This window comes from Sinocyclocheilus anshuiensis, unplaced genomic scaffold (assembly GCF_001515605.1).
Source record: "Sinocyclocheilus anshuiensis isolate Anshui unplaced genomic scaffold, SAMN03320099.WGS_v1.1 scaffold183, whole genome shotgun sequence".
NCBI classification, from domain to species: Eukaryota; Metazoa; Chordata; class Actinopteri; order Cypriniformes; family Cyprinidae; genus Sinocyclocheilus; species Sinocyclocheilus anshuiensis.
The window spans coordinates 292,110-303,456 of NW_015548309.1; the positions used below are offsets into that span (position 1 = coordinate 292,110).

Consider the following 11,347-nt stretch of genomic DNA (forward strand, 5'->3'; position numbering starts at 1 on the left):
CGTTAAAAAGAAAATCAGGCAAAATATATATGTGACCCTGGACCACAAAACCAATCTTAAGTCGCTGGGGTATATTTTTAGCACTAGCCAAAAACACATTGTATGGGTCAAAATTATCGATTTTCTTTTATGCCAAAAATCATTAGGATATTAAGTAAAGATCATGTTCCATGAAGATATTTTGTAAATTTCCTTCTGTAAATATATCAAAACTTAATTTTTGATTAGTAATATGCATTGCTAAGAACTTAATTTGGACAACTTTAAAGGCGATTTTCTCAGTATTTTGATTTTTTTTGCACCCCCAGATTCCAGATTTTCAAATAGTTGTATCTCAGCCATTATTATCCAATCCTAACAAACCATACATCAATGGAAAGCTTATTTATTCAGCTTTCAGATGATGTATAAATCTCAATTTCAAAAAATTGACCCTTATGACGATCAGCGCTATCAGTTAACTGGTACTGAACAGGCACTGAAACCTGAACATCCATGAGAAAGAAAGTGCCGGAATGGTCCAGAATCAGTTCTAAAGACTTTACTGCATTAAAAATGAAATGAAAAATATGAGATCCGCACCTCCTCTTGTGGACTATAAGAATCTCCAGCGCTTAAAATAACCTAGGAATGTAACAAACTTCATAAACTGGCCGACAAATTCCTTTTAGACAGATGTGTGTGTTAGTGTTTAGGGGAGGAGCTGGTGAGAGTGTGTGTGTTTGTCCTGCGTACCTGCATGAAGCTGCACATCACATACTCATCAAACATTGGCAGACTGGGCCTGCTTTCGCGGTATATGTGCAGAGTGTATATCGTCATGACGACGGGTTCAGCCTCTGATTCGTCCATCACCAGAATGTTGATTCTGCTGTTGCCCAGGCCAACCGGGTAGTTTGCCATCCTGAAGGAAACAGAGAAGAGTTCTGAGAAACTCATTGTACTTTATCACATATGCACACACACTCTCGCTTTCACAAACACACACACACATTCCCTTTGCTTTTGGGCTTACTGATATCATGACAGGAGAGGAGGATTACTGTGGATTAAAACTGCCCAGTCAACAGGTGACCCCTCACTCGTGGACAAATAAGGCTGTGCTTTCACAAAACCTTGAGAAAGGAGACAGCCCAGACTGCTCGCAGACAGATCAGTCAACCCTTTGCTTTCTATGTGTAGAAATATTAACAAATGAACACTTGCAGTTGTTATATAAAGTTGTTATTTATGTGATCTAAACCATTATTTTTATGGTATAATCTAATGAAGTCAGGTTGATTCAGTCATTTTAAATAATTCAATATTTTATAATATTTCATAGATTTGTACAGTACAAAATTATAATTTTATGAAATAATCATAATTCAAATATTTTGTTTGGAATAAAATCATTTATTTGAGACATTTTACAAGTTGCCTGACAAAACATTAGGCAAAAAAAAACTGAATGCAGAATAATTGAATTACTGTACAATTTAAGTATTTTAAACAATATTATCTATCTATCTACCCCTTCATCCATCCATGCATCCATCTATCTATCTAATATGACTAACACATACATTATTAATTTTACCTAAAATCTTGTTGAAAATAGTATTCTCTCTCTCTTTGTAAATAAATAATTGTATGAAATAATTATTACAATTAATATATTTGTTCTCGAATAAAACCATTTATTTTAGATGTCAAAACAATTCATAAGTTGATTGAAAAAAAACCTGCATGCAGAATAATTAAATTTTTATAATTTTGTAATTGAATAATATCTATCTATCTATCTATCTATCTATCTATCTACCATTATTAACATTTACATTATTAATTTTACCTAATTTTACTTAGTATATTCTCTCACTAATAATTTAGTGTAATTTTAATCATTTAATTTAATCTCTCACTAACAATAATTTATTTTTCATGGCCATGTTATTTGTTGGCTACTCTTTTTTTTTTTTTTTTATCATAAAATTTCTTTATTAAACACCAAATAAATGCCCAATACTTCAGCCTCCTGTTATAATCTTGGGTCAGGATCAGCTTTAAATATGTAAAAGCTTTTTTTCCCTTCTGTGAGTATTAAAGATTACAGGCTGTAAGAGAGTCTAATAGGCAGTAATCAGGGATTTTAAATGTATGCGTGTGACTCGCCAGGCATGGGAAAGTAAATTCATAAATGAATCTGATAAATCAATCAAATGGTGAAGTGAGCTTGAGCTGACACATAAGAAGCCAGATCTGATTACCAAGAAAAAGGCAGCGACGGCACTACCGTACCGCAGAGCCTTTGTTCATTGTTTCCCAGCTCAAGCTGCTGTGTTTTACAACACTGTTGCATAGCCCATACAGTGAAGTTTTCATGTTTTTGACCACAAAACTTAATCTGTAATGCTAAATTTTAATGCCACAGTATTTAATTCTACAATGTAGCAGCTGAGTTTGTGGTTATGCCCTTTGTGCTTGGTTTACCTGGGCCCAAGATGTTCATCCAGGTGAATGTGGCAATGAGGGCTGACTGGTTCTGGCCGGATACGAATGGTTATCACATCAAACGGAACCTCAGCTCGATATTCCTTCTCCCATGCATTAAACACTGGCATCAGCACCATCGGAGGGTCTGTGTACAACTGCCTCAGGTGGGGATCAACACATCTCCCTTGAAAATAGGAGTAAGGCACATTTAATAGTTGATTAGAATTTTCATATTAAGTAAAACCAGTTGGTGTTTTATAAAAACAAATCAAATGTGTATTTGTAATTCACATAGTCAGGCTAATATGTTACCACATGCTACTTGCCTTTTCTTGACAGCGGGTCTGAAGCCTCTGGGCTCTTTGGGTCATCCAAGCTGTTGGAATTATAGAAAACACAGTCATTTTTAGTAGGAAACTCAGCAAGTGCTCTATAATGGTCTGTTAAACGCAGGTGATTGGAAGCATGGGACGTTAGTAGATTTTTTTCCAGGAATAACAAAAGCGAGCCTTTTATGGCTTTCCCTCCTCTTTTTAACATATAAAAACAATCAGTGCTGGCTTGAAAAAGCATCTTAATTTGTTTGAAAGACAATCAATCAATGAAGTAAGATGCTCAAAGACCGTTATATCATCATGGAACAGAGTTGTGTCCCGGTTTGGATTCCCATCCAGCCAGACAGATGCAGACAATTTACTTCCCACCATCCAGCACACAAACCCAATCATCACAGATAACATCAATATGGCTCAAGGTTTTTTTTGTACAGATTTGTACTTGCCTTGTCTATATTTATACTGGCTCCACAAAACAAAACGAAAAAAAGTTGCTAAAATGTGGCAAAAAATATATTTATATTTTTATTTAACATGAAGTGGCCTTTAGAAGAGGTAAAAGTATTTTTAAATGCAAGAATATCTTAAATTATGTTATGTCTATACTTTTGCAGGGAAATGCAAATGTTTATTTGACTGTAAATAGTTCCAAATGTATTACTATTGGACAGATAGTGTGTAAGAGTGAGAAAATTAAAAACAAAACAAAAGAAATATATAAAAGTAAGACATCATGAGGTTTGGGAGTTATTGTGGGTGGGGAAAAAAAATCTGTAAAAATAAATGTTTTGACTGGACTGCAGGTGACCCAAAGCACCACAGGCTTAAATCAACAGGTCACCATTAAGAATGACTGAATATAAAATAATGATTTGTATGATATTATCTCCAGAATTTTTGCACGCCTGCAGCATAACTCATTTCATCGCTGGAGAAAGAATAAGGTTTGATGATATGATCTGGGGAATCTGCAAATATGTCGTGTTGTGTAAGTATCGTGTAAGTATATGCTTGTGTGTGTGTGTGTAACCTTTCAATCTGATGTTTTCTCGTGTAGTAAAGGCTGAGCTCTTGGAGCAGGGCCATGAGAGCTGGTCTCCATCCATAATCCTGTGCGCTGAGGGACTCTGTCTGGATTAGATCATGCTGAGGATCGTCAGGAAGAGGACATGTAGGGTAGAGCTGCCAACACACACACACACACTCGATTTATTTAACAGACAAAAATGCACAAGGACATACAGGTTTATCATGTGATAATTTTACATGGAAATAGCCTTTAAACAAGTCTGATTTAATGTTACATTAAATCCAATTCAATTACACTTGTGCCTGTTAGTCCATATTAATAAGCTTTGAAGTCATCAATATGCTATAGCTAATACGAGTATCTTTCAAAGTGCATAAAATGTGTCTTTACCAGCTGAAAGGGTCCTGGTCTCTTGAGGTGCTGATTAAACTGTTGCAATAAATGCATCTCATCTGGAGGCAGACACAGAGCGTTTGGCCCTTCACAGTCACTGTACTGCATGACAAGTTCAAATAATTAGACCACAACAATGAACACTATTGATATACTTGAAAAAACGACTGCATTTTACAAAGCAACAAAAATGAAAAGGAACAAAAATACAAATTGACTTTGTAAAGTATGGGAAACGATAAAACCATTTAAAAAAAATTTTTTTTTAATTTTTTTTTGTTGACTGAAATGAATTGTCTATATTTTCACTGGCTCCACAAACAAATAAATAAATAAAAATATTTAAATGTAAAAAATAAATATATATTTATATTTTCATTTTAACATCAAGTTTTCTTTAGGAAAAAAGTCACATTTAGAAATGCAAGAATATCTGAAATTATGCTATTCTGACATTTCGTTTTGCAGGAAAATGCAAATGTTTATTTGACAGCAATCCATTTGATTGTAAATCAAAATGTATTATTATCATTATTTTATTATTATTAATAATAATAATAATAATAATAATAATGACTAAAAGAGAATAATCACCCGGTAGGTCTTTTTTTTTTTTCCAGGTTTCTTAACGGAGACAAATATTGTATGAGAGTGAAAGAAACATGCATGGATTTATGAAATTTGTTCTGCTCATGTTTCATGAAATCTGCTCATGTTTTCTATTGAAATAGAAATTAAATGAAATTACAGCAGTCACATCAGTGTCCTAAAAAAAAGCTGTTTTATTTTACATGGTGCAAGTTGCTTCATGGGGCAAACATGTTAAGATCAGACTAGCCGAAAACAAACTTTATCTCATTAAAACTTGTCATTTGACATTTCTCCATATTTATACAATAGCTTCAGTAACTGAAAAATTTTTGCATGCGTCCTTTCAAGAAAAAAAATACTTCCATTATGTCCTTTAAAAAAATAATAACAGTAATAATTAATGAAAAATTGTGTTAATTAGTTCACTTGCATATGGTAATACCAGGAAAAACTGAAGCGAGTTTTACCTTTTGGTTCTCTTCCTTTGTTCTAAATGGCAAACTAGGCTCCACAGCCTCGCTGCTGCATGCTGGGAAAAGCAGTTTCAACACATCCTCCAGCATATACTCTTTGGCTATCTGTCCGTCAAAGTGAGGGTCCTTCATTCCGTCAAAGTGTAGATCAGTCTGAAGCTGAGACAGAAAGCGAGCAGACAAATAATAAATGTGAATGTGTATTAATATGCTGCCATCTAGTGGTCAAATTGAGAGCTTGCATGGGAGATCATCTACTGTACAGTTGTGTGTAATTTTTCAACATCTATCCTCATCAAACAAAATTCAAAGTGGGTGTTTATCCTTACCTTCACCACTACCGGATGAAGAGAAGAGTTATAGTGCAATGAGAAGGTCATTAACTGAAAACACAGCTGACACCTATAAGAAACAACACAGAAAAACTAAATTTGACAAATTCACTGATCAAAACGCATGCATACCATATAATTACAATTCGCCCCAAAATTAATAATAATAATAATAATAATAATGGCTTTTTTTAAAAATTTAAAAATATTAATTAATTTAATTTAATTTAAAAAAAAAAAGTTCTTAATTTCACAAAACTTCATCAGGTTTAAATATGTTTAAAAACTTCGTATAATACACTCTTTAAAAATGGACTTTCTTTTATCCTTTTAAAAATTTGGACATTTTCTGGTTGAATTGTGTGTTTTTGACCTGGACGAGGAGCTGCTGTCCTTTGTGGTTAATAAAGCAGCTTTCAGGATGTCACTGATGACGTGATTCATGTGTTCAATGGCCTTATGAGAGAGAACAGGACCCAGTCTTTCTCTAAAGAATACCTGCAACTGAAAGAGAGGAGTCTAAATCAGTCTGACGCAGTACATAAACTAAAAGCTGAGAGGCAAACAGAGATCTCATTACTTCATCATTCAGCCTCTCTAAACAGATTAAGCAGAACACTGCAATTTCAACACCAGCAATACTGTTCATCAATACTGATTTAACAATGGCAGACATTCATACCTCTACAGCTGCAGATACAGCAACTAAGACAAAAACTCTCCCACATGGACAAGAGATTTATCCTTTTTAACTCGATAACCACACAAACCATACTGAGACTTGTTGACAGTTAAAGGGTCATTTAAAACTTCATTTTAAAATGTTAATTTCTGGGTGAAACACTTATATAGCTCCTATAACGCAATTATTTTGAAGTCAAAAACTGTCAATTTACCAATTCGGCTTATGTCATGTTAATAATTTTGCATAGTGTGTGGCCTATGTAGCTAATAGCAACTTTAATACATCTCAGTGTTTGATTTCAAGAATGTTTGTGAGTACTAAAAATATTAGTATGTATTTTATTAACTTTATGAGTGATTTGCACACATACTAGTATCAACACATTAAGTCCTGACAGAGAAACCTTTCCAAGCGTGATGACAGAGCACAGCCATTAGAGGGCAGTAGAAGAACAATAGTCTATTACTACAGTCAACGGATAATAAATCATGAACCTCAATTGATTTGTACATATGGTTCAAAAACAAAAAATGGCTTTTCAAACACCATCAATGAAATTTTAATGCAGCTTTATTTTTCATATATTAGAATGTGCCCCGTTTTATTTTTCTCTGAGCAAAAAATAATGACTAACATATATTTTTACCATGATTTACAGAAAAAATATCATTCAGTGTAACAGTAGTTTGCACCAAAAAATCTTGTCAAGAATATTTAGAACAAAAATCATTAGATGACATTAAAATACTATTTAAGAATCACAGTGCTGCCCTAAAATACTAATTCATTGTCATTTTAAATATTTTCCCTTCTTTGCCTAGGTTTTACCTACTAGTCAGCAAGAAGTTTTTAATCATTTAAAATATAATAAAATTCAGTATTATCACTTATTCTTTTATATATTTTAGTAAGTGCAGGCCAGAATGAGTACGTTGTTTCATTTGTACATATATGCATTCTGTGTATATAAAATCACTTTTGTGAATTAATTTGATGTGTTCACCAAAACGGGATGTCTTATCTTTGACCCATATATAGATTTAGCTGTATTATACAGCTTTATTTTTTTTTTTACTTCTAATGAGGATGTCACCAAAGGGAAGTTTTGTCACAAGGACACACACTGTTGCACACAAGTGGTCCAACACTAAGTTTTGCATAAGATAGGCTAGTGCTCTATATCATACTCGCACACCAAGAACCAGAGGGGAATGAGCAGACTTTTATGAAGACTTTATTGTGATCTGCTTGTTTGTCAGGGCTCTTTTATCAACTCTTGAAACTCAGTAAACATGATCTGGGTTTTATTAGATCTCAATGTGCCCTCCAGCTGTTTACAGGACTCTGACTGAAGCCTCTTCAGTAATCTGGCATTACACACACACACACAGAGAGAGAGAGCGTTAAACTGCAATGAGAGCGGTGTTTGGCAGCCTTGGAGGCCTAATAAACATCACATGGGGAATCAATGCCTAGCCAAGCCTTTATCATCAGTAAACGGCAGCACAGGGATCCGAACTGCAATATTAAGACTGAAATCTGATCTGATTTAAAAATATAAAGCTTATTGAAATAGCTAAAAGGCACCTAATAATCATTTCTAAGCTCATTTGAGTATTGAGACGCAGATATTGTTTTATTTTAACTGTAATCATTTTACAGCTTTCACTTCAAGGAGAATGCTTTCTTACCTCGGTGGCATAACTAGTTTTATCCAAGTGGGGTTTGACCAAGGCTGTGCGGTGGACAAAAGCGGTCAGCGGTGTTGCCGAAGTAACCAAGACGTATACGTTTATGGTGGCATTCATGCTCTGAATGTCCGAATAGCTGAGTGTGATTGGCCGCCTCCTGTAGGATACAATCACAATAACGCTGAAAAGAAAATTGACATTGTAACATTTTTGGTTGGCCATTTCCTTCAGATGTGACATGACTTACCACTCATCTTCAGCAGCATTTGGGGTTCCCTCTTGTGGAGATGTGGAAAAAGCGCAGGCAGAAGGACGTATTGGTAATGTCACTCCTGAGATGGAAAACAGACGGGAGAAGTGGATAGAGTCTGAGTTCTGGCACACTGATTTCCTCTGTGAGGAAGACACACAGCACATGTATCGACATGAAGGCCAAAGCTACTTCAATTCTTTCCACAAAGACCTGCAGACATGTGTCTAGAGATACCACGTTATTAAATCATTGCGTCTGGCCACATTTCTCACATGCAGGCTTTGCTTCTGTGATACGTAAACTGCAGCTCTGTTCTAAAACATAGTGAGCTGCCTTACTCCTAACTGTTTACATAGGTAACAGCCATGTAACCTCATAAGTCTACATAGGCAATAACTCTGCAACACAAATGTGAAGCACACAAGAGACTAATCACAAATAATTTCAATAGAATTTGATGCTAAGCTAACCGCATGTTAATCTTAACATACAAATACACAGCACACACAAATATTAGGTCAAAAAAGTTCAGGTTTATTCGCAATTTACAATTTTCTTGATTGGTCTGCCATGTTGGAATGACTTTCATTCTGGGACTACATTTCGCCATCAAGTTGTGCAGTTCTGCCTCAGAATTTGATTAAAACAAGGTTGATTTTTAAATGTTTTTGAAAAAAAAAAGTCTCTTATGCTCACCAATGCTGCATTTATTTGATCAAAATATGGTGAAAACGATATTGTGAAAGATTATTACAATTTAAATACCTGTTTTCTTTAATATATCTTAAAATATAATTTAATCCTGTGATGGCAAAGCTGAACTTTAAGCAGTCAAAAAACGATGGGTCACATAACATTTAGTCATTCTCTGGGTTTGTATTTCTGTGGCATTGCACAAGGTAGCTACCATGGCTAGACCCAGATCACTATTTGTGATTAGGATCACCTGATTACAATTATAACTTAATTCAAGACGAACAGAAGTCAATTCCAGTCACCATTTAATCAGAAACACACACATATGTCTCTCCCGCCTCAGAGAAAGGATGTCACCACACCATACAACTCAAGCAATACTTAATACTCTCAAACATGTCTATAGTACACATCTCCAAACCTCGTTCAGTTAAACCACATGCCACACCAGCATTGGGCCCCATTTCAAACCCCAATGAAACACTTGGAAAAACATCAAGATCTCCGTAACCCACGCTTCTGCCAAAGTCCCGGTCACTGACTCCCTACCCAAGTGTGTGAGCTATGCAGAGTTTACATTCAACTTGGTCACTGACCCGTCCATGTTATGTGTATATTTGTGCACTCTACAGTACGCTTGCCTTCAGATACCATTATAAGAGGACACAACCTGGCCTAGCCAAACCCCAAACACCAGGACTCAATCGTTTGTGTTTCTGTGGGCGTCAGGCCAACAGGAAGGACAATATTGTTTCAGAGTCGGAGACAAAGCCTCCTTTTCTGAAGCTGGGTGGTCTTGATGCCGCAGGGGCAGCGGGTGAAAAATCGGTCATTATTGTCACAGAAAGTAGGCACTGTTATCCTCCTCCTCTGAGGTCTTTCAGAAGTGATGATCATAATTGGTTCAAAGCAGTAAAATTAAGCATGATCAAGTTCAAAGAGCTTTGTAATGCAGCGTTCTGACATATAAGAAAAAAGCGACTTTCTGAAGAAGCAATAACTCACTATGGCTGTTATTAAATGGCATTTATGATGTGCACTTGCCTTTTAATATTCCTGCAGCAGAGAGTTACTCATGGTAAATATCACCCTTGACACTGACCTTTATAAGTAATTACAGAGACAAGCTTAAAACACTCAAATACACACCTGACAGAAGTGCGTCACAGACACACACTGCATTGTAGGAGACGTCAGGTAAATTGAGACTGGACTTTTTTTAACGATGCTTTATTACAAAGGATTCTAACAAAAGGAATTTTTAAGAAATGTTTTTGTTAATCTAATGAAATCCAGTGGCGTCCAAAGCGGTTGTTTTGGATCTAGTGCTGTTATTGTTAACTAAAACTAAAACTATTAAAAATCATTTTTGGTAATTGAAATAAAGAAAACTGAGAAGATAAAAATAAAAGCTAATTCAAAATATTAATATAAATAATACTACAATAACACTGTTTGGACCCCATTGACTTTCATTATAAAGACAAAAACAGTTAAAAAATATCTTCCTTTGTGTTCCACAGATGAAAGAAATTCATACAAGTTTGGAACCACATGAAGGCGAATAAATGATGACAGAAACCTCATTTTTATGAGAAATATCCCATCCGATTTTTTGCACAAAAGTAAATTTCTTGCAACATACTTGAAATATAGTGCACATTCTATGGGCTATTGTGATTTTATTAAGCTTTTTCATTGTACAGAAAAGAGCAGCGTGAACATTCTGTAAAACATCTCCTTTTTTTATCCACGGAACAAAGTCATTCGAAACTGAAATGAAAAAAAATGTTGTGGCTGCAAAATTACATTACTGTCTCAGTATCTGTGTTAAAGAAGTGCTTAGAACATTGCTGCTCACCTGACAACTGGCTGTCCGTCAGAAACCGGCAGACTCCGCCCATGTCCAGAAACACTCCTGCAAAGGCTGGTATTATGTTAACCTGTGTGGAGATTTGGAGATCAGAGGTCAGAGTTTAACCAAGACCACCATAACGGATAGTTTAAAAACATTTAAAACAGTTAGCCTTCGGTAATGCCTTAAAGGGGTCATATGATGTTTTTTTAAAGATCATTATTTTGTGTATTTGGTGTAACAGAATATGTTGACATGCTTTAATGTTCAAAAAACACATTATTTTTCAAATACTGTACATTATTGTAGGTCCTCTATGCCCCACCTCTCTCAAACGCTTCGTTTTCTACAAAGTCCCTCCTTCCGACAAGCGCAGTCTGCTCTGATTGGCCAGCTGACCCAGTGCATTGTGATTGGCCGAACACCGCAAGCACTCGTCGGAAATGTAATGCCCCTTACCATAATCGCGAGCTTCATCTTTCAAAATAAATGTAAAGACAGTAAATAATGTCATTAGTTTTACCATCAGTTCAAGCCC

General features: G+C 35.3%; 1 protein-coding gene across 1 annotated transcript in view; it reads right to left on the minus strand.

Annotated features, from left to right (window-relative positions):
* LOC107656212 (cadherin-like and PC-esterase domain-containing protein 1) overlaps positions 1-11,347 on the minus strand; it is a 54,340-nt gene that overhangs the window by 24,314 nt on the left and 18,679 nt on the right. The window contains 11 exon segments of the mRNA XM_016443978.1: positions 736-904; positions 2,473-2,659; positions 2,802-2,851; positions 3,841-3,992; positions 4,231-4,335; positions 5,292-5,456; positions 5,627-5,699; positions 6,003-6,133; positions 8,006-8,162; positions 8,253-8,337; positions 10,816-10,897. Coding sequence (XP_016299464.1) covers positions 736-904; positions 2,473-2,659; positions 2,802-2,851; positions 3,841-3,992; positions 4,231-4,335; positions 5,292-5,456; positions 5,627-5,699; positions 6,003-6,133; positions 8,006-8,162; positions 8,253-8,337; positions 10,816-10,897 — 1,356 coding nt within the window.